Source organism: Octopus bimaculoides, chromosome 3 (assembly GCF_046866305.1).
Source record: "Octopus bimaculoides isolate indiv1 chromosome 3, ASM4686630v1, whole genome shotgun sequence".
Classification (NCBI taxonomy): Eukaryota; Metazoa; Mollusca; class Cephalopoda; order Octopoda; family Octopodidae; genus Octopus; species Octopus bimaculoides.
The window spans coordinates 144,725,048-144,749,967 of record NC_142930.1 but is presented as its reverse complement, the minus strand read 5'-3'; the positions used below and the strand labels follow the sequence as shown (position 1 = coordinate 144,749,967).

Here is a 24,920-nt window from a genome sequence, read left to right as displayed (position 1 = left end):
ATCATTATCATCATTATTATTATTATTATTATTATTATTATTATTATTATTATTATTATTATCACAATCATTATTATTATTATTATTATTATTATTATTATTATCACAATCATTATTATTATTATTATTATTATTATCATTATCATTATCATCATTATTATTATTATTATTATTATTATTATCACAATCATTATTATTATTATTATTATTATTATTATTATTATTATCATTATCATTATTATCATCATCATTATTATTATCATTATTATTATTATTATTATTATTATTATTATTATTATTATTATTATCACAATCATTATTATTATTATTATTATTATTATTATTATTATTATTATTATTATTATTATTATTATTATTATTATTATTATTATTATTATTATTATTATTATTATTAAGGCAGTGAGCTGGCAGAATCGTTAGCACACCAGGCGAAATGCTTAGCGGTATTTCGTCTGTCTTTACCTTCTGAGTTCAAATTCCGCCAAGGTTGACTTTGACTTTCATCCTTTCATGGTCGATAAATGAAGTATCAGTTGAGCACTGAGGTTGATGTAATCAACTAGTCTCCCCCGCAAAAAAATTTCAGGCCTTGTGCCTATAGTAGAAAGGATTATTATTGTAGTAGTAGTAGTAGTAGTAGTCGTAGTAGTAGTAGTAGTAGTAGTAGTATAATAAGTCTCGGGCCAGCCTTGTTCAACTAGACCTAAATAATAATAACAACAACCCTTTCTACTATAGGTACTAGGCCTGAAATTTTGAGGGAGGGAGTTAGTCGACTACATTGACCCCATTGTTCAACTCATACTTATTTCAATGACCCAGACAGGATGAAAGGTGAAGTTGACCTCAGTGGAATTTGAACCCAGAATGTAAAGACAGTCAAAATGCCACTAACCATTTTGTCCAGCTTGCTAATGATTCTGCCAGCTTACCTCCTTAGTAGTAGTAGGAGTGGTAGTAGTAGTAGTAGTAGTAGTAGTAGTAGTAGTAGTAGTAGTAGTGGTGGTGGTGGTTTTAAATTTTGGCACAAAGCCAGCAATTTTGGGGGAGGAGGTAGGTAGCTGGTTTCATCGACCCCAGTGGTCAACTGGTACTTGTCTTATTGAGCCCAAAAGGGTGAAAGACAAAGTTGACTTCGATGGAATTTGAACTCAGAACACAGAGATAGAGGAAATACTGCTAAGCATTTCGCCTAGCTTGCTAACAGCACTACCAGCTCACTGCTTTAGTAGTAGTAGTAGTAGTAGTAGTAGTAGTAGTTGTGGTAGTGGTGGTGGTGGTGGTCGTAGTAGTAGTAGTAGTAGTAGTAGTAGTAGTAGTGTTAGTAGTAGTAGTAGTCGTGGTGGTGGTGGTAGTAGTAGTAGTAGTGATGGTGGTGGTTGTGATGGTAGTAGTAGTAGTAGTGGTGGTGGTGGTGGTAGTCGTAGTAGTAGTGGTAGTAGTAGTAGTAGTAGTAGTAGTAGTAGTAGTAGTAGTAGTAGTAGTAGTGGTAGTAGTAGTAGTAGTGGTGGTGGTGGTGGTAATGAGCTTATTGTATATAGAGCTGACTACAACTTGTCAGAAATGGGTAAAAGAAGGAACAAAAAGCAGTAATAAGTCAAAAAGAAAGACAGCAAAATAGTGCATGTACAGTACACAGAATAAAATGAAGGAAAAAAAAAGAAAGAAAGAAGTGAGCAGTAAAAGAGCTATAAAGAGAAAAGGGCACATTGGCACATCAGGAGTGGTGTTGGCAAATTTTAGGATCCGTGGGATTTTTGAAGGATGGAATTTTGTGACAGCTATCAACTAAAACAGGTATTTTATGTCATGTTTCAGCAATTCTGAGCATGGAAAAATGTTTCTGAAAGTCATAGGTGCAGCTCTGCTTTTTGATTTTTATAAGCAGAAACAGAGATATTCTAGCTGGAACCATTCTGTCTTTCCAGAAAGAATATATCCAGGATTACATAACCCAATATATCCTTTGCTTTTTTGTTTTTTTCCTGTTTTTAACCCTTTAGCATTTAAACCGACCATATCCAGCCCAAATATTCTGTAAATAAACAATCATATCCTCAAAATCTCTAAACTAGAAGATAATACAGGATTAATTTTTAAATGTGAATGAGGCGCAGGAGTGGCTGTGTGGTTAGTAGCTTGCTTACCAACCACATGGTTCCGGGTTCAGTCCCACTGTGTGGCACCTTGGGTAAGTGTCTTCTACTATAGCCTCAGGCTGACCAAAGCCTTGTGAGTGGATTTGGTAGACGGAAACTGAAAGAAGCCCGTCATATGTATGCATATGTGTATGTTTGTGTGTCTGTGTTTGTCCCTCCAACATCGCTTGACAACCGATGCTGGTGTGTTACTTAGCAGTTGGCCAAAAAAGATTGACAGAATAAGTACTAGGCTTACAAAGAATAAGTCCTGGGGTCGATTTGCTCGACTAAAGGTGGTGTTCCAGCATGGCCACAGTCAAATGACTAAAACAAGTAAAAGAGTAGAAAGTAAAGAGGGAGTAAATTTCACATTTGACAGAGTAATCTGAATGCTAAAGGGTTAAATATGTGTGAGATTTGAGGGAAATTTGGCTGTTTTTTCTAGCTATTTGAACCACTACATAGTTTGTCTGATTGAGTCATATGCCACAGAATAAGTATATACAAAAGTGTAAATAATTATTTTCTTAGTTGCTGAATTGTCTCTGTTCCTTCATTCTAGCTGGACCCTGCCATCCTCTTAACACTGTTGCAAATAATAACCCTGCCTTCATAGTTCTGAGAAGTCCATCTCTTAGGCAGTGTACCTCCTGGTCTGATGTTTGGGAAGTCTAAGTAGAATGCTAGTACTACATAGTTACTGTGTGGCCTTCTTTATTACAAGGATGAGCAATTTTAGTATCTTCCTTCTTATTACTTTGCGTTAATGAATACATGAAAGCAATTATATGTATATAAATATGTCTGTACATATATAAATATATAAATATAAATATATAAATATATCATTTCATCATCATCATCATCGTTTAACGTCCGCTTTCCATGCTAGCATGGGTTGGACAGTTTGACTGAGGACTGGTGAAACCGGATGGCAACACCAGGCTCCAATCTGATTTGGCACAGTTTCTACAGCTGGATGCCCTTCCTAACACCAACCACTCAGAGAGTGTAGTGGGTGCTTTTACGTGTCACCTGCACGAAGGCCAGTCAGGCGGTACTGGCAACGGCCATGCTCAAAATGGTGCATTTTATGTGCCACCTGCACAAGAGCCAGTCCAGGGGCACTGGCAACGATCTTGCTCGAAAATCCTACGAAGCCAAATATAAATATGTCTGTACATATATAAATATGTCTGTACATATATATATGTGTGTGTACATATAAATACATATATGTATGTGTGTGTGTGTCCCACATTATTAGGCAAATCAACTTTCTCTCAATAAACAAATGTATATTCGTACAAAACCAGTTATTTTCCCACTGACTGTTGGCAACATCTCTCTGCACACATTCTGTTAAAATAAATCGGATCAGTGCAGATGCTAGCAAATGACAGCCATTTTTGTGATTGGGCAACATTTTCACCATCACAAATTATTAGGCAAGTAATAACAAAAATGATAATTGTGTCAGAACAAATATTTATTTAATTCAACAGTAAAGGTTTAACAAAAAAATTATTCATAAAGGACTTAATGGTAAACATAATAATACATTCGAATGAGAATAATCATAGGATTATGATGTCATACGGCTGTTTGATATATGGTCCTCCTCATGCAATAACCTTCCTTATGTGCTGATCCATTGAATTTATCAAGGTGATGATATCTTCTTGTGTCATGCTTTGAGCAGCATCTACAATAGCATCCCAGAGGGAAACTTTACTTGAAAACTGCCATCCATCTTGGTAAACGCACTGCTTCAGGAAACTCCACAGGTTCTCGATAAGGTTTAAGTCAGGGGAACAAGGTGGCTTCTCCATCAAACGACCTCCAGAGAAGCTTATTTGTTGCAAGTATTCCTTAGAATTCTTCGCTGCATGAGACAGGGCATCATCTTGCATGAAAGCTTTTGCCTTTTGAACCACGGTTGGAAATTGTCCTTTAAGAAGGTAACATATGCTTTTGATATCATCTTAATGCCATCTAGGACTTCCCATGGCCTGACCATCATACCACCAATGATGCCAGCCCAAAACATGACACCACCTCCTCCCTGTTGGTGTCTCAAATGATGAGGACGATTCCTGATGATTGATACCCAACCTTTACTCCAGCCATCAGGTCCATCAAGGGTAGCATGGCATTCGTCAGTGAACAGAACTATTGAAAAGTCTATCTTCGTGTACTCTTCTGCCCATTTCAGTCTCTTCTGCTTATGAACAACCTTCAGTGGGGTGGGGGGGCTTTGCAACAGGTTTAATATTCCTGGCTACCTGCTTCAAGAGGTGACACCTAGTAGTCTTCAATACATCTTTCCTGTCACAATGTTTGAAGATTTCATACTTGTCAGACACGGGTTCTGCACAGTTTCTCTTTTCACACTTGACAAAGTATGATTCGAAGCAGCCCTCGACTCACTCTTATCTGCCCTCGACCGAACAGAAATAGGCAATTGCACAAATTTCTTCACTGCTCAGTGATCTTTTCCCAGTATTTTTGATATTTCTATGTTTGTTTTTCATTTCCCAAGCTCTGACACGGTGATAGACTTCTCGTTTGAGATAAGATCACGTTTCTGACCCATAATGACCCTTAATTGGGCACTTGCTTAATAATTTGGGACAGCAGAAATGTTGCTGCTACACAATAATGGCTGCCGCTTGTTTCTGTCTGCGCAGATCCGATTTATTTTAACAGAATTTATGCAGATTGGTGTTACCAGCTGTAAGTGGGAAAACAACTGGTTTTGAAAACGAATATTCATTTGTCTATTGAGAGAAGGTTGATTTGCCTAATAATGTGGGACACAATACACACACACACACACACACACATATGTATACACACACACACACACACATATACACACACACACATATGTATACACGCACACATGCACAAATTAGCCTAATGCGGTGATGAGGATATCTCAATGTGGTTGTTTGACCAGCTAGAAATAATAGCCAAATCTCTCTCTAATCATACTTTACATCTTGAAAATAAAGGGAAGGATTTGTTGGAAAACATAGACCTAGACACAGTATGTTGGGGCAATGGAAGCTTGGAATGGTTTAGCAGGAATTCCTTTGAGACAGCATTGCTTGATAAACAACACCACCAACAAGAAGAGCAGCAACAGCTAATGATATAATCACTGCATCTAAATAATTTATGAAGTTGCAGGTAATTGCAATTTTAAGTGTATGAGATATATTGGTTAAGAGTATAAGGTGGTAGGTAACTCACCTCATAGTTATAAGTTCAGACCTTATAACAGTCATGCTGTGCACTTCATTAAAAAGAAACAAGGATGCTTGCTCTAGCTTGATGGAACAGATAGAACTACAGACCCCTTCCCCCCTGCTCTACTTCTTCATAATTATGTAGTTAGAAGCGCGAAGGGCATCCTACTTTTAAAATATTGTTGCGACAAATAAATTATGTGAGCAGGGAATGAAAAAGAAAATAGTAAAAGAGTTTAAAAAAGAAGCATTTATTAAAATCTGAAGAGTTTAAATATTTTATTTCATGTGATAGTTAGAAACCCATAAATAGCATGGTTGTTGTTTGAATAGAAAATGAATACTTTGCTGGATTTTCTAAAAGGCTCTGTTACAGTTGTTATAATCAGATAAATCACTTAACACACAGTGCTGATTTTCTTAATGGCTGAGAGCAAAACAGCTGCTTGATGCCTGCACAGAAGAATCTATAGAAGAATCTTAGAAATCAGCAATCTAAGAATCCTTAATTTGAGATACACAAGCTATCTTTTCTTCATCCACGTCCATGGGAAAAAAAACCTTCAGCTGTTTTGGTAAAGAAAAGACTCATTCACCAACACACTCAAAACTGCCATGTAGTTGGTTTTTCATGCCAGAATTATTTCTCAAATCTCCCTCTGACTACACCCACCTCTCCATTGCTACCACGACAGTCTGTTTTGAAAAACAAACTTAAGTGAATTCAGACCAGTTTTCCAGTTTTTAAGCTCTCCTCCATTTCCCACCCCCCCACCCCAACCTACCCACATTCTGTTTATGATAAAGAGACAGAAATTCCTGAAGATTACGCTGCAGATCATTAATAATAGAATTAAAAATTTTACAAATGGTGTGTGATTGTGATTTGTCTTATTGTATTATCTTGGTGGAATTTGTGCAAACTAATTTGTCATTGGCTAACAGCATCCATAATCTCAGGGTTTATAGATTTATAATGTAATGCTTGAGAGATTTGGTGAGCCTGGTTATTGTCTTCACAGAGGTATCTCTGCCCATTATTGTGTGAGTTGCTATTGGTCAGTCGATGACTTTTGTATCAAGTCTTCAGTATCAATGTTTGCTTCTTTATTTACTCTTTTACTTGTTTCAGTCATTTGACTGCGACCATGCTGGAGCACCGCCTTTAGTCGAGCAAATCGACCCCAGGACTTATTCTTTGTAAGCCTAGTACTTATTCTATTGGTCTCTTTTGCCGAACCGCTAAGTTACGGGGACGTAAACACACCAGCATCGGTTGTCAAGCGATGTTGGGGGGACAAACACAGACACACACACACACACACATATATATATATATATATACATACTTATATACGATAGGCTTTTTTTAGTTTCTGTCTACCAAATCTACTCACAAGGCTTTGGTCAGCCCGAGGCTATAGTAGAAGACACTTGCCCAAGGTGCCACACAGTGAGACTGAACCCGGAGCCATGTGGTTGGTAAGCAAGCTACTTACCACACAGCCACTCCTGTGCCTATTTGCTACAAATTTTTAAAAAATTAGTGAACACTGAAAGGATTACTGATTCTTTTTGTTTCTGTAGATGTAAACTTAGAAATTTTTATTTGATAAAAAAAAAAAACCTATTTCATTTTATTTTTTATGACTTTGTGTTGTACCCTTCATTGATCAAGTCAATAGCAAATAAAAGCAAGTGATGAAACCGTTCTGCAAGTTCTTATTCAGTGTCTGGGCATTGCTGACTTGTGGGGGTTATGTTGAACAGCTGCTGTCTTGTGTGGGACGGATCTTTCTGTCAGCTGAGACTAGTGATGATTGCACCACTGCCCTCCTTCAATCGGGCAGGCAAGGTAGTTTTCCTTTGCCTGTTGGCTGCGATGAAACAAGTTGTTTGGTGGACAAGGCTGAAAGGTATGAGGACAGATACATTCCTCATTGGTAGAGTTCTCATTGACTTCAAGTTTCACTTGAAAAGGAAATTGAGAGTGGAGAAGGAAGTGCTGTCCTTGAGTGAGTTTATTGAAAGGTGGATAAAAGTTGTGAAAAGGGCAAGAGTAGATGGTACCTCTCTAAGTGTAGACCTGTGAGTCAGAGAGAAGGAATTGGAGAGAGCACTTGCTCCTAGGGTTTCAGGGAAATCTTGGACAGTGGGGTTCCTCGATTATCCCTCGAGGCATTCCTGTCTCAGAAGGGCCACATTTCTATCATCCCTTCCCCATCATTTTTCCTTTTTACCTTTGTACGCTAAGCATATGTTCCTTCTTTTCCAGTGTATGCCATATATACTTTTTTTTTATCATTTCACTATTATATGTAAACCCCCACACTTTATATCTGTCTTTGTACTGTCCCCCTCATCCTTTACCCTTGTGACAAATAAATGAAATCATTGTTATTATTATTATTAAAGAGGGTAAAGCGGTGAGCTGGCAGAATTGTTAGCACACTGGGCAAAATGCTTAACTGTATTTCAGCCATCACTATGTTCTGAGTTCAAATTCCACCATGGTTGACTTTGCCTTTCCTCCTTTCGGGGTTGATAAATTAAGTACCAGTTGATTACAGGGGTCAGTGTAATCGACTACCCGCTTCCCCAAATTTCAGGCCGCCTTGTGCCTAGAGTAGAAAGGATTATAATTAAAGGGGGTGAGTTGGCAGAGTTATTAGCATTCTGTTTCGTGGCATTTCGTCTATTTTACGTTCTAAGTTCAAATTTCAGCAAGGTTGACTTTGCCTTTTATTCTCCTCAAGGGTTGATAAAATAACACTGGGGTTGATGTATTTGTCTTACCCCTCCCCCAAAATTTGAAACCACCATCATCATCATCATCATCATCATCATCATCATCATCATCATCATCATCATCATCATCATCATCATCATCATCATCATCATCATCATCATCATCATCATCATCATCATCATCATCATCATCATCATCATCATCATCATCATCATCATCATCATCATCATCATCATCATCATCATCATCATCATCATCATCATCATCATCATCATCATCATCATCATCATCATCATCATCATCATCATCATCATCATCATCATCATCATCATCATCATCATCATCATCATCATCATCATCATCATCATCATCATCATCATCATCATCATCATCATCATCATCATCATCATCATCATCATCATCATCATCATCATCATCATCATCATCATCATCATCATCATCATCATCATCATCATCATCATCATCATCATCATCATCATCATCATCATCATCATCATCATCATCATCATCATCATCATCATCATCATCATCATCATCATCATCATCATCATCATCATCATCATCATCATCATCATCATCATCATCATCATCATCATCATCATCATCATCATCATCATCATCATCATCATCATCATCATCATCATCATCATCATCATCATCATCATCATCATCATCATCATCATCATCATCATCATCATCATCATCATCATCATCATCATCATCATCATCATCATCATCATCATCATCATCATTAGGCGGCAAGCTGGCGGAATCATTAGCATACCGGGCCAAATGCTTAGCAGTATTTCTCCTGTCACTATGTTCTGAGTTCAAATTCTGCCAAGGTCCACTTTTCCTTTAATCCTTTGGGGGTTGATAAATTAAGTACCAGTGAAACACTGGGGTTGATGTGATTGACTGTCCCCCTCCCACCAAATCCAGGCCTCGTGCCTTTAGTAGAAAGGATTATTATTATTATTATTATTATTGTTATTATTATGGCTGCCATACTGCAAAGCCATAGAAATTTGGAGCTCTGTAAGTTGAAATAGTGTTTGTAATCTTTTTGGCCTTCTATGGCCCTGTGTTTTTGCTAATAAAGAAGCCATCATAATGTTCGACAAAGGAACACGTTCCTCATTGGAGAAAAATGAGAACAAAAATGTAGAATGGCTTAAACTTAATGTTTAGAGACTGTTTCGTCTCTATGCAATGTCAAAACTTTTGGTGATGACAAAGACAACAACAGCAACAGCAGTGACAACAACAACAACGATACTAAAGAAATAAAGCTTAGAAACATGAATATCACTACTTTGACTGCCACCAAAACTGCCTCCACTGTAATTTCTTTTGTGATTACTGTGAGAAATTTGGAAGATTTCCGCATAGATGAAGATTTAATGATAGCAAGGAAAATTGTAAAAAGGAATGGGAGAAGGGTAGTTCTAAACTCTCCATCCATGAATACATTATTAGTGTAGATTATGATTATATTGGAATTTGATGTAAAAAAAAAACCCACACAAATTCACACAAAGAGTCTTTCAAACCAAGTACAAAAATGCCCTCACACACACATACATACATAATAGATAGAGGTCATCATAAGATTGTTTGTCCTGGCAGTTGTAGATCTCACTACAAAAAAAAAAAAGAAAGAAAAGCAGGGGTAAAGCTCCTTCTCAAGTCATATCAAGAACTTTTCAATTTTTTTTTTTTTAGTTTTTCAAATTTTTCAGAAAATGGAAGGAGAGTGGATAATTCACAAACTTCATCAAAATGTATGCGGAAACAAAATCCAAATGTGTGAATTATTCAACCCACCTCCTGTTTTTTTTTGTCCAGCAAATTCTGATATTATTGCAATTTATACCACCTGAAATGCATTTTTCGAAGTTTTTATTAAAAAAATATTCAGTTTTCATTGATGTGTGTGAATACCCCTCTCAAATAGTGTTTCACAGTAAATTCCAATATAACCTTAATCGGCATCTAAAGTTTATATCTGGAAAATTTCATTAAAAAATATGCTTTTTTTTTTCCAGTGAGTTATGAAGAAATAAAATCTGAGACACACTACGCCTGTAGTTATGTTGAAATCTTAAGTGTTGTTTAACCATCTCTCTTAAGAACTGCAGACATTTATCTACAGAAATATTCCAGCTTTTAATCGGCTGCTGCAATAACGTGCAACTTCGTCGTCAGAACACCTTCACGACGAACGCGCTTACGCTCTCTCTCTATCTCCCTCTCTCTCTCTCTGTCTCTCTCTCTCTCTCTCTTCTGGTATACACAAATACATACGCACACACGCGTTTCCATTATCAAGGGAAGTAACTTTTACTTACTAGGGGAGGTAACTCTGTAATACCTACCTGACACCCAGTTTCATGGTTTAGTTGTATTATCAGTAATAATGATTTTTCTAACTAATCTCTTAGGAATGCACCTCTTTCTCTTTGTCTTTTCTAAACTAGGTTTTCTTCTTCTTTCCATACACACACACACATACACATATCGTTTGTAGAAAACATAAATCCGGAGAAGCACACTCTAAGATGTAGAGCAGTGTATATTTTAATATTTTAATGGGCCTACCTCATTTATATATATATATATATATATATATATATGTATGTATGTATGTATGTATGTATGTATGGCACTCTGTCAGTTGCGACGAATATTCCAGTGGATCCATTCAACAGAACAGCCTGCTCGTGAAATTAACGTGCAAGTGGTTGAGCACTCCACAGGCATGTGTACTCTTAACGTAGTTCTCACGAAAATTCAATGTGAGACAGAATGTGACAAGGCCGGTCCTTTAAAATATAGCCACTACTCATTGTTGTCAGCTGAGTGGATTGGAGCAACATGAAATAAAGTGTCTTGCTCAAGGACACAACATGCCACCAGGTATTGAACTCATGACTTTACGATTGTGAGCCGAATGCCCTAACCACTAAGCCACGCACCTTCAAACCCTAACCCTAACCCTAACCCTTACACCGGTGTGGTCACATACTTCCGGTCAATAATCCTTTTCTTCCTTGGCTATCGCCTAGCAAACACGCGAACTTACTTCGTCCCTACTTTCAAGTTCGTGCCTCACAGCGTTCATACACACATAATTTTTCCCATCTGGCCGTAAAGCCTTTTCTGTTTGTTTTCTTGTCTTGTGTTTTGTCCTCCACTACATTCCTCCATGGCAAGGTTTAATTTGTGTATACAAATTTAATTTGCGGTCCATGGGAAGAGCCGTTTTAACGATGCGTCCTACCCATCTCTTTGAAACGCCGGTGTTAAAACGGGGGTAGCTGATGAAGAAGAATGTTCTCTATGTGGCTTGTGTGTTTTCTCGTCTACGTTTTGTTTGCAATGTCCTGTACCCAGATATGCACCTATACATACAGGTGGATGTCGGTATGCACATACCTGTACGTATATATGCATATACTCATTTACTGTTTGTTTATATATATATATATATATACATATATATATATATATATATATATATTTATTTATTTATTTATTTATGGGTTTCAGCCAAGTGGCTGTGGTCATGCTGGAGCACCACCGTGATTTTCTGTCTTTATGCTTTGCTCTCTTCACATTCCTTGCATGGCTCTTCTCCTGCACCTGATATAGTCCAATCAAGAGTTTTGATGGCACATCTGGTGTATAAGAGAATTTGACATCGCTGCCCTAAACTGTGTCTCATTTCGAGCCATTGGTTCGTCTGGTATCGTGGAGAGGAAAGCGTCGAGTTTTGTCTTGAAGACCTCCACATCCGTGTCTTGCAGGTCTCTCAAATGTTTTGGCAGGGCATTGAAGAGCTGAGGTCCTCTGAAACCGAGGCCGCTGCAGTATCTTGTTCTTATGTGAGATGCAGTGGCGACCCGTGCGGGCATTCCTGTAGTACTTGATGCCAAAGTTCGGCACCAGTCCTTCCAGTATTTTCCATATGTATATTATTACATATCTCTCCCGCCTGCGTTCCAGGGAGTAGAGACCTAGTGCCTGCAGTCGCTCCCTGTAGTTCATCTGCTGGACTGTGGCGATCTTTTTTGTATAGTGCCTCTGAATTGCCTCGAGTTCTGCTGTCCGTTTGACACTGTGTGGTGACCACAACTGAGAGCAATAATCTAGGCGGCTCAGGACAAATGTCTTCCATAGAGTCAACATGACTTTTTGATCCCTTGTACGGAATGTGCTCAGTATCCACCCCGCCAGCTGTCTGCACTTTGCTGTCAACTTGACAATGTGCATGTGAAATGATGCATCACTACACATGTTGATGCCCAGGTCTCTCACGGCTTGTGGTTCTGGGATTGCAGTGCCTCCAGGTCCTGTGTATGCCAGTTGGGAGGCACTTGTGGCCTTGTAGCGCAGTACTTGAAATTTTTCCGCATTGAACTGCATATTGTTTTGCTCTGCCCACTCATATATTGCATTTAGGTCATTCTGTAGGCTTACAATATCATCAGGATTCTTTACTGCTTGAGATAGTTTTGTGTCATCAGCGTAGCTAGTGACAGTGGCTCTCCGAGTGACCGTGGGCATGTCCAGAAGGGCCACTATGTCTGACTTCTACCATTCAGGAAGTCATGCAACCATTCTCCTAATTTACCAGTTATGCCAAGGTTTCGCAGCTTGTGACATATCAAGCCATGATCAACTTTGTCAAACGCCTTTGCAAAGTCGAGATATATCACATCAACATTTGAATGGTCAAGTAGCTGCTTCAGGACCCAGTCATAATGCTGCAGGAGCTGCGTGAGGCAGCTTCTACCTGGACGGAAACCATGATGGGTCTCATTCAGCAAGTCATTTTCTTCTTGGAACGCAATCAATCTCTTTCTGACAATTCGTTCCATGACTTTGCTAATATGTGAAGTCAGAGAGATGGGCCTGTAGTTCCCAGCCTCTGCTCTGCTTCCGCCTTTATGGATAGGACATATGGTGCCTTCCTTCAGCTTTTTGGGAAGTTTACCATTTGCAAGGAAACTCTGGAAGAGTATCCGGAGTGGTCCTGCTAATTCTTGTTTACATGACTTTAAGAGGACAGCCGGGAAACCATCGGGGCCAGTTGCCGAATTTAAGCTCATTTCATTTATGGCAGCTATTACATCTTCCTCTTCAATGTCAATGTAGGTAATGGATGCAGTCTTTTTCTGCTGAGTGCTATTGTCAAAGAAATCAGCTGGGTTCTTTATCTGCATGTGACTCAGAGGAGAAGTGAAGACACTCTTGAATTGTGCACTGAACACTTCACTTATCCATGTGGGATCCGCAGTCAGTGATCCATTAGGCAGGAATAGGGGTCCTATCTTACACTGTACTGTAGCAGTCTCTTTTGCAAATCTATAGAAAGCCTTGGGGTTTGTTTTTATGCTTTCTACTGCTCTCTCCTTTTCATGGGAGAGTTTAATCTTGTTTTCTATTTCTAACAGTGTTAGTTTTAATTTAGCCCTTTTCCTATCCCCCAGTTCTCTATTTAACTGGTTTGAGACCTTTGTTCTCTCTCTCTCTCTCTCTCTCTCTATATATATATATATATATATATATATATATATATACATGCCCTCTAGCGTATTTGTGGGTAGAGTTCTCAAGCACTTCCTTCATATGAACCTATCACAAGCAAACTTAATTATTCAGCCATCTTGTTCTATATATAATTTGTTAGCAAATGGCCATTTCCTATTAAATAAAGTCTTCTACTCTACACAATATGTGTATTCAGTAATCAATCGAACTATGGTTTTCCTTGTTCCATACTGCATGCACCCTGTGACACACACATGCATTAAGGACACTTGGTTTTCACCAATACATTAGGTCATCTGAATTAGTGAAGGCTGAGATTCTTCACCAATCATCGAATCTATAAAATACACCTATTTGCCCTCTTGTTAGATTTCTAGTCTCCTTGATCTTTGATTCAAGAATTCTGGCACACACTCTCATACACACACTGTATGTGTGTGTGTGCGTTTATCAGATCTGGGAAATGTTATGTTTTATATGTAAATTGTATGTTTAGGTTGCTCCCCTACCTATAACATAATGTATTTAAAATTTATTAATAAGGGTAGAAATTGATATTAATCAATTAAAACCAGTGGTCTAGCATATCAAAAAAATTCGAAGATTAAAATTAGATTACATAAAAAAATAAGAGGAATGACCAGCAAAAGTGGACTCATATATGCTAGAAATAGATGCCGAATCATCTAACCATGAAAGATATGTTCTCAGTAAAAATTTAGCGACACAACAGACTGTAAAAGGGCAAGTATTTTTTCATTTGTCTTGCCCTTTTACAGTCTGTTGTGTCGCTAAATTTTTACTAGTCATTCCTCTTATTTTTGTATGTAATATAACATAATGTATATAAATAAAGATTAAATAAATGTTGGTGAATTTTAAAGTGCATTAGTTTTTTTCAAATTCTACACATACATTTCTAATGTACACATATTGCAGTTACTTTCGTACTTTTTGTTTTTAATTAAAATTGCTTTCTCGTGTTATATATAACACGAGAGAGCAAATTTGCTTCCACAGGTTCTATTTACGATATTCATTCACATGGCATGGGTCAGTCAGGGTTAGAGTAGAAAAACACTTGTTGAAGGTGCTTCACAGTGAGACTGAAACCAAAACCATGTGACTGTAATCTTGTCTTTGGATGTAATTGCCTTTGGATGTAATTCTATGCTTTAATAACACAATTCCTATATTTTCAGGTAATTCCATACCTACTGTGGCTAGGAATGGATCAATGCCACCCGGGATTGCCATGACACCAGGTGAATCAGCACAAACTAGTTTCAACTATTTGCCTCCAGAGAATGGTTATCATCAGCGTCCCCAAATTTCCCAAGGCTACCACCCTTATCGACGTTGATGGGTGTGTGGTCAGTTCATATGGCCGTTTTTACTGTTGTTAATGTTAAAACTGTTTTTTTTTTTTTCGGACTCATTCATGAATGGAATTCAATAAATATAATATTCATTGAAGCACTGAAATAACCATATTTTCATAAAACAGACAATTTAAAGTCTCATTTAAAATTAAATACAATTTGCAATTATTTAATTATATTTGTTTAGTTTCTTTCTTTATTGTTTTGTTCTTGTTTTACTGTTGTGAACTTCAAATATTAAATTATCTAACTACTTCTGAGCAGCAGCATGTCCTCACTAATGTGAAGGCCCATGGCTCAGTGGTTAGAGCATCAGGCTTATAACCATGAGATAGTGAGTTCAATTTCCGAACCGGGTTATGTCTTGTGTTCTTGAGCAAGACACATTAGTGAAGACATGGCTACTACCTCTGAGATTACCTCTTTGGCCTTTAGACTGGCTGTCTCTGGACCAAATATTCTACCTGTTTTATGCTCAAACTGGCCGGAGCTGGGCCCTCACACATTCTTTTTAGTGTCATTCTAAAAATGCACAATCTTGAATTATGGTTCAAGTCTCAGAGTCTCAATGTTCTACAATTTGCCAAAAAAGCTAAAAATAAAAAAAAGAAATTGCATGTATTGTAGTTGTATCTCAGTTAGTCATTAGACTAAGTATCCCCTGTTGGAATCAAGGTGAAGGAGAGCTTATAATCAAAAAACATTCAAAGTGTGACCATCCTGCCTTTTTTAGGGAAGTGTATTTAGAACCACAGATAACATGTCCTCCCTGTTTCTAAGGTGGTATGGAGTTAGTTGGCTGATATGCTATTCCTACAAGGTCAAGTGACCCTATAAAGCTCCCTTGAGTCAAGGACGTCGACTACGCATAGAAAGGTATACTTGTAAATCGAGTTCTTGTGGATATCAACTTTACCACTATTTATATCTATTCTTCATGAATTCAGACATGATGCCTGAGTGGATAAGGACGGTCTTGGAGTGCCTGTTTCATAGTTTAAAACTTAGAAATCTACCCTTGGATTTTGATAGTGTCTTTAAGCAGAGCACTTTATTCTACAGTGCTTTAGTTTATATAAAGTAAAGACCCCCTTTGGTCATGACCACGGGATTGCATCTAGAAAGTTCCCCTCTGAGGCACAAGTCTAGGCAAGGTTGTTTATGGAAGACCAGCAGTCGCCCGTGCACTCCAGCCTCCGCTCACCACGTCACCAATGTTACCCAAGGGAAAGGCAAAGGCTAATACAGCTTGGCACCAGTGACATCACCACCCTTTTCTACAGCTGAGTAAACTGAACAATGTAAAATAAAGTGTCTTGCTCAAGAACACAACACACAACCCGGTCCGCGAATCAAGCTCACTATCTAATGGTTCTGAGCCATGTACCTTCTCATTAGTCTATATAACAGTTGTACATTGATACTAATAGATCAACAAAGGAATGTACAGCTTCAGGCTGGAGTCTACAAACAGTCTCAGTTCATCACATTTCCTTCTATTCCTTTACGTGCCATGTTTGACAGGTGGTATTTATCATGAGTCATCAACCTCAGCCTGTAATGAAGTGCACCATCCAATGTACTATTTTCTATTTCTGTCAGAAGGAAAGCCAGTGCCTGTAACTCTTTAAAAAAGGTCACAAGAACTACGACTGTTGAGAAGGTGGAGGAGACCTGATTCTAATACTTACATCAAAGGAGACTCCACTGTCAAAGGTACCCAAGGCGCCAAGCGACGGTGTTAAACTGGAGAGTGGATTAGGTCTGCTGTCGAAGTTAGCTATGGCAGGATTTGAACTTAGAATGCAAAGAGTCTGTATAGCTATTTCAGATTACCAACCATTCAGCTTACCTCCTGGTAACTTGAAGTTGTGTTCAGTTTACCGGCGGGTAGGATGAGATTGATTTCAAATTATTCCCGGGGTAATTTGATATTGATTTCATTCTATCTTCTGCAAGTTCAGATTACCCATCAAATTCTTCCCCAAATGTTCGTCTTCCTGATGGCAAATAGAAGAATCATCATTATTTTTATTATTATCATTATTATATCAAGGTGGCGAGCTGGCAGAAACGTTAGCATGCTGAGAAAAAAATTTTAATGGCGTTTCGTCTGTCTTTACGTTTTGAGTTCAAATTCCACGAGGGTTGATTTCACCTTTATCCTTTTGGTGTTGTTGAAATAAGTACCAGCTGAATAGTGGGATCGATGTAATCGACTTTGCCTCCCCCAAAATTCCAGGCCTTGTGCCATTAGTAGAAAGGATTGTTATAATTATTAAGGCAGTGGACTGGTAGAATCATTAGAACGCCAGGCAAAATACTTAGCGGCATTTCGTTCATCTGTACGTTTTCTGAGTTCAAATTCCACCGAGGTCGACTTTGTCATTCATCCTTTCGAAGTCGATGAAATAAGTATCAATTGAGCACTAAGGGTCGATGTAATCGACACCCCACCCCTCCCCTCCAAATTTGAGGTCTTGTGCTTATTGTAAAAAGAATCATTACTATAATTATTTTTTCTGTAGCTTATAAATATTATAACGAAGAAAGAATAATTTATAATACAGGTTTCTCAAGGGAGATAACGACTAAACCCATTAATGTATGTTTTCTGTGTGTGCATCCGTTATGTAAATGTGTGTAAATCACGAAGAAAGTGTTGGAGCTTTCACTTGCTTAAAGTTGTAAAAGTCGCAGAAATTTTATAAAAGTATAGTGCACAACAAGAAGGATCTCTTCAGTTTGGCTCAGATTTTTTAATTATTATTTTTTTTAACTAAACAGTTTGAAACTTCGTATACTGGCGTAATTTATCACGCTGAATACGGGTTACTTTCAGCATTTTTAATTGACCACTTCTGCAAATGGCTAGAAGATCGACCACTAAAAGATCACACTACGAACAGTGTCACAGCGTTTCTGTTTGAGGATGTTATTTGTTACACGGGTGCATAAAAATCCAGATTAATGATCAAGGAAGCGAGTTCGTTAACAAAATGTCAGCAGACCTCCTTAAATTGACTGGAACATAGTAGTATATATATAACAAGCGCTTATTCAGTGGCGTATGGTGGTTGTATTGGGTGTGCTATCAACCAATGCTACCAAATTTCAAGCAGGAGTGTAACAACATTTTTCGTTAAGAGTTGTGATTAAATTAACTAGTAAGGTTAATATTTATAATGAATTTGCCATTTTCGTTGGGTGTGCAGCGCACACCTAGTACACCCGGTGCTTATCACTCTCAAGCAAATGAGCTTGTGTAGAGGCGCATGGCCTAGTGGTAAGGGTATTGGATTCAGGATCGTAAGATTGTGGTTTCGATTCCTGGAACGGTGACGCGTTGTATTCTTGAGCAAAACACTTCATTTCACGTTGTTCCAATCCACTCGGCTGACAAAAATGAATAATTCTGCGATGGACTGGCAGAATTATACGACATGGAAACTTGGAAACCAGCCCTTAGGAATCAGCATGACTCGAGAAGGTAGCTTTACCTTACCTTGTGGAATGTCAGAATCGAACTGTTAAAGATATTTTTATCCACTCCCCCGAGAACTGTCCCAACTGGGCTGAATGCTTACCAGAAGTTCTGGTTTTGCTTAACGAACAGCCAAACGTTACTACTCTTCGGAACAATATTATAATTCCTGAAGTTATTTCCAATATAAAAATAGCGCAGTCTGTTCAAAATAGAACAATATGATAGAAAACACAAGCAACAGCTGTTTAGTGTTGGAAATAAATCTCTGCTCATAAACCTTTTACGAAGGAACAGAAAGGGAGGACATTTTTCGGAGTGCCACACTGTTCCTTACACTTTTGCAAAAGTTTTTTTGTCAAAAATGCCAATCGATTTCCAGTCAAATAACAATAAAGTGTTGGAAAAAGAAGTAAATGCCATCAATATCATCCAATATACTGAGCAACCACTAGCAAGAAAAATGAAAATCAAGATACCCTTACTTCAAAGTAACTGCAGGTTTTTTTTTTATGTATATAAGAATATATTAGATTATCAATATAAAGTATATAAATAACTTGTTTTTTATATAAATACATTGTAGAAAAGTGGTTATACACCATTAGGTGTACACCGCTTCCGTACATTAAATTTCTAGAAGAAACAACGGAATGCAGATTCTGAACAACACAACAATATTTATTTTCATTGGAATTCAGTTCACGCTTGGAGGGAATTCGGTAGCTCGTCGCCCTCGGTTACTGAGACGCCTCCTGAATGATTTCCGTGGTTATTTGTGAAGCTCTGGTGCTGACATGTGAGAGGGCTCTGTTGGACGTCTTGGCTCGACGGAGATCCGTCAACGAAGAGACTGAGAAAAGGCGCCAAAGCTGGGTGTCGAACTCTACGCATGCGCATGAGACTCTTCCTGTATTCCTTCCGGAACTAGTCCCTGCGCATGCGTGGATAAAACTCCGGACGTTGAACATATAACAGTCGTCTGCTATAAGTTGTCACTACAACATCATTCTATACGCATCTTAAATGTATAAACATATTCTGTTTGGTACATAAAATGTAAATCGTTTGCATTTAAAGTATATTACTATACGTTGTTTTGTATAATAGGTTTCGATCGTATTTGAATCGTATAAATTTGCTTGTAATTACATTTACTCGTCAATAATTTTGAACTGAAATATCAGTTATAAATTATCGTAAAGCAAAACAAAACTAATACTTCCAAATGCAAACAAAATATGTATTTATACACTTCAAATACAAATGAAATTTATTTATAAAGAAAAAAAAAAATTCTTCGGCAATAAATCCTCTAATCCAAAGCAGTTTCTCTTTAATATAACAATCACATTAGTAGAATAAACTATCCTGCTACCACTGAGTGACTGAGGAATTTAACAGAGCAACGTATATGAAGTAACATTACGTGAAGGCGTGGGACATCCAATTTTCTTTAATTCCGACCGTTTCATGGTTCTGGTAGAGGAAATGGAAAAGGCGTTGCCCCGTGAATGGCGAGGGAAATGCACTGGAATAGCCACTCTGACTCACAAGGCCAGCCATCTCCGCCTCGATAGCGGTCAGTAGGGATACGGTCCGGGGCCCCCAGAACGTCAAAGGTCTACACTGCCACAGGCTCAACCATAAACCTGCCAGAAAACGACCGGTACCTCGACAGTTATTTACAAACTCAGAATTCAAAGTATTCTTATATTTACACCAATCCATCTACCTGGATTAGACATGTTTACCTCGACTGGATTTGAACTCAGAACGCAGAGAGTCTCGGCATGCTTAGTGCAGCAACCGGCAGAAATCAGTAAAACTCTTTATGAAATTCTCTATCTAAATCCTATTGCATTTTATATTTGTTGTTGGCACTCCGTTCCTTACGACATCGAGGGTTCCAGTTGATCCGATCAACAGAACAGCCTGCTCATGAAATTAACGTGCAAGTGGCTGAGCACTCCACAGACACGTATACCCTTAACGTAGTTCTCGGGGATATTCAGCGTGACACAGTGTGACAAGGCTGACCCTTTGAATTACAGGCACAACAGAAACAGGAAGAAAGAGTGAGAGAAAGTTATGGTGGAAGAGTACAGCAGGGTTCACCACCATCCCCTGTCGGAACCTCGTAGAGCTTTAGGTGTTTTCGCTCAATAAACACTCACAACGTCCGGTCTGGGAATCGAAACCGCGATCCTATGACCGCGAGTCCGCTGCCCTAACCACTGGGCCATTGCGCCTCCACTGCATTTTATATACGGAGAATTTAAAAGCTGATTCGAAATAAATACGCAGAGAAAGTATTACAGCACCTAAGGGAGATAACTCTCAAACATGCTTTGGTAGTGTTTTGATTACGTGAGAAGTATAGACTTATATTAGACTTAATCTAAATGGCGAAAGAATCATGAAGGAATTGTGATTATCTAACAGAGGTCGAGCGGAGAAATTCTCCTGGTTTCGAAACTTCAAATTCATTTATGATCACAAGATTTAAATTTTTTTAGTCTAAATTTGTTTTCGTCAATTCAGTCAAAACAGGGTTTGCTTTAATCACGTATCCCCTTCCATCCAATTCAAGCCTTTATGCTAATGTATGACTTATTTAATTTAAACGTTTTTTTTTTCTCTTGTGGGTAGGGGAGGCAACTCTGGCAATTGTGATTCATTTCTAACTATTTCGCTAAGTACAGTGAAAGATAGATATTTCAAGTTCACGTCCTGGTTGGTGAAAAAGTGAAAAAAATTATTATTATTTTGTTTACATAAAAGTTTAAACAAAAAATGAATAGTTAGAAATGAAATAGTTAGAAAGGAATCACAATTGCCAGAGTTGCTTCCCCTACCCACAAGAGAAAAAAAAAACGTTTAAATTAAATAAGTCATACATTAGCATAAAGGCTTGAATTGGATGGAAGGGGATACGTGATTAAAGCAAACCCTGTTTTGACTGAATTGACGAATTGTATATCAGTCAGGACTAAACCGATCTGGTGGTTTTACTGAATAAACAGTTTATCATGGTAGAACTAATGGCGTAGAATAGTTGATGCTTTTTAGTTCTTTTTTTTTTTAATTTTTTTTTTTTACGAATCACCAGACATAAGCGATATCAGCCAAGGAACGGGGTCCAGAGGCACTGTTTTTAAGCAAGTCCGGCTACTCAGCACATGGTTGTAGCTCATCGAAAATTAGAAGACGCAAATACCGGCTCAAACGCGCAATAACGAAGTATGATGCTGATGACACAGAATAACGTCCATCTTATAAGGAGCAGAGGATCAACTTTTTCCCTATGCGACTGGCTAATAACAAAATGTAGAACTAAGGTTCTGTGCAAAATTGCACCGTCTTAATCAAATTCTGCACTTTTGTTGCGGGGAAACTTCTAATTTTCCCCGATTGCTGCATACAGTGGAAGAAATGGCAAGCTTCGTGAGATTCAGACTGGTGAGTAAACATCGCTTAATCTTCAACTCCGTTGAGATAGTATCATATGGAGTATGTGGTGCCATGCGGCACGGGAATAGAAAACAGCATAGATTTGTTTCTAGCGCTCCCACAGGCATTTTCTGTGTTCCACTCTTCATTTAGCAGACCGAATTGTCGGCTTGACCATTTGACGCCCGACGAAGAAGTGGCGATGAAAGCTTGTGCCTAATGCAATTCCGTCGCATGAATTAATCCTGGCATAATATGAACCGTTATCTCGCTAACTGGAACGTGTGTAAAACCGTGGTAACGAAACAACTTCATAAACTTTCTGTAGAGGTGGAGAAAGTCTTCACATACGTTGTGTAAATGTCGACCCCCTTTGCATGTTTCTTCATTATGATGAGCAGGTACAAACAGTCATTAATCACATGAATCTAACACCATGGTTCTGTTCGTTACCCCTATGGTCGCCTTTACCGGCGAACTTCCGGTACATGAACAAGGGTAATAGTTGTTCACCCTGCTTTCAATGTTAATATCGGTGTCAATAACAGCACTTAATTTTGGGTGTGAACCTTCAGCTTGATTATTCCATGGTGACACTTGTGTTCTAATCACTAAGTGTACGCGCGTGGATTAGTGGCTAGGGTGTTGGACTCATGATCGTAAGATTGTAGTTTCAATCCCTGGACCGGGCGACGCGTTGTGTTCTTGATCAAAACACTTCATTTCACGTTGCTCCAGTCTGCTCAGCTGGCGAAAAATGAATAATCCTGTGACAGTAGGGAATATATACGCCATGAAACCGGGAATCCGGCCCTTATGAGTCGACATGACTCGAGAAAGTAAGTTTACTTTATCTAATTACTAGCACTCGTGAGTAAACTTGCTCTCGAACTACATATTGATTAGAACGGACTGGTAGGTATGTGGCAACATGGTTTAAATACTTTGTTTTACTTACTGGGTCTGGAGGACCGGGGTCGCTTAAGATCGACGCTGTTAATGTTCCACTTAAACTTTTGCAAGTGGCCACACGTCGAAAGTACATCAGCGAAGATGAAATTCCAGAAAGATGTTCAAGGGAGAAAGGACTGGATGTCGTGGTTTGTGTGAGGCCTGAGAAGAGGGTAATCACAACAAGGTTGATGCGAAGAGAGGTGACAAAGAGACTGTGTCGGTACTAGATGAATGGAGGAGGTACAACACCATCTATCTTCGGGTAGTAAGCGATAGAGAAGGCAGAGAAGACACAACATGCTTGTGAATCGGGAATTGGAGTGTGTTTGTGAGCGATTTTATGCCATTCAATCGAGCAGCTTTGCTCTGGATGCTCTCAGGATGTCAGTGTATAACAATATATTCTTACACTTGTTTCAGTTGTGGGAGCTCACTCTGTTGAGAGTCTCTCTTTGCAGATTATCAGTAATTGTTGAGATCTGAAGAATTTTGGGGCCTGAGGAGAAAGCCCACCTTTGGGGGTGTGGTCTGAGTTATGTTAAGAATGCATTTTTTGCTAGAAGAGATCCCCAGTGATAGTGAGGCCTTATTTGAATGCTGTTCCTGTTTAAGTGATATGTGATGTGAGGGTTTTGCTGTTGAAAGAGAAAAGTTGGCATATTCCTACTGGAAGATACTTTCGAGGTCTCCATTCACATGGTCAATGCAGATTTAATGTATTGTGTCTAGACTGCATGTGAATGATATGTGATTAGGAAAGATTAGAGACGAATGAAAAGTTGTATCATCTGCGTAAGGATGGACGTTATTGGACGTACCAGCAAGTAACTCATTGATATATTGAAAGAAGAGAATGGGTAATGAAGCCGAATCTTGTGGCATACCAAAGTTGATTCAAAGTAGGACAGAAAGTGCTCCTTCAACACACGCATCAATGAGGAAGTCCAATTGAAAACTATGGATTCCAGAGATGAGTGGAGTCCATAGGCAAGAAGTTTCAACATGCGATTCGCATACCAGATGCAGCCGAAAGCTTTTCTGATGTCTAAGGCAAAAGCAGTTATTTCACCAAATTTTCGTAAACCGAGAGACCACTGGTGGATGATGCAAGAAAGGTCTGCACAGAAGGTTATTGAAGAGACAGGAGTATTCAAGTTGTCGAAGAATGTCATTCTTCATAGTTACCTTCACTACGTTACAGATGTTGAAAGTGTGTAGAATAGAACGATAACTGGCAGAGTAAAAGATTTTTGCCATTCTTGATAAAGGGACACACAGTAAAATGTTTCGAAAGACCATGACACATTTTTTGTGAAAATATATTTTAAACTCTATAATGTATAGTTTGTTCGTTCAGATAATGTTTCACATCATAACTTTATTCTCTTGTATAAACCCATCCGTTTTTAAATTAAGTAATGGAAGCGTTTGACCCTCATATGTTCCTTGTCTGTCCTTGTTTGTCCCTTCTATGTATCCTTTGTATACAGAAATAAAGAAAAAAACTCGTTCAGATAATGTTTGGCCGTCTTTGTGTGTGACTGTAAATAACAAAGGAACAAAAGTAATCCATGTCGAGTGAAATACCCTGCAGTATTCAATTAGGTTCTCCGTGCTCTGTGTCCAAAACTTGCCGAGATTAACTTTGCCTTTTATCCTTTCAGTGGTGATGAAATAAAGTGCAATGGTATCGGCTGAGCCCTTCCCTCAAAGTTATTGGCTTTGTGTCTAAATTAGAAGGAGCTATTATAAATCGTACTATTGTGAGTGATGGACTGGAAAAGTCGTTAGAGCGTCGGACGAATTGTCATGCACTTACAGCTCTTTACGTTCTGATTTCAAATCCCATCGAAGCCATCTTTTCTTTTTATCCTTTTTTGGGGGAGGAAGTAATGTAATCAACTA

General features: G+C 38.4%; 1 protein-coding gene across 3 annotated transcripts in view; it reads left to right on the top strand.

Annotated features, from left to right (window-relative positions):
• Positions 1-15,297, top strand: part of LOC106883892 (uncharacterized) — a 461,066-nt gene extending 445,769 nt beyond the window's left edge. For all 3 annotated transcript variants that reach the window (XM_089349763.1, XM_089349761.1, XM_089349762.1), the window contains one exon: positions 14,945-15,297. In XM_089349763.1, the coding sequence (XP_089205889.1) occupies positions 14,945-15,105 (161 nt within the window). In that variant the 3' untranslated portion in view covers positions 15,106-15,297. The remainder of the gene's footprint in view (positions 1-14,944) is intronic.
• The last annotated feature ends 9,623 nt before the right edge of the window (positions 15,298-24,920 follow it).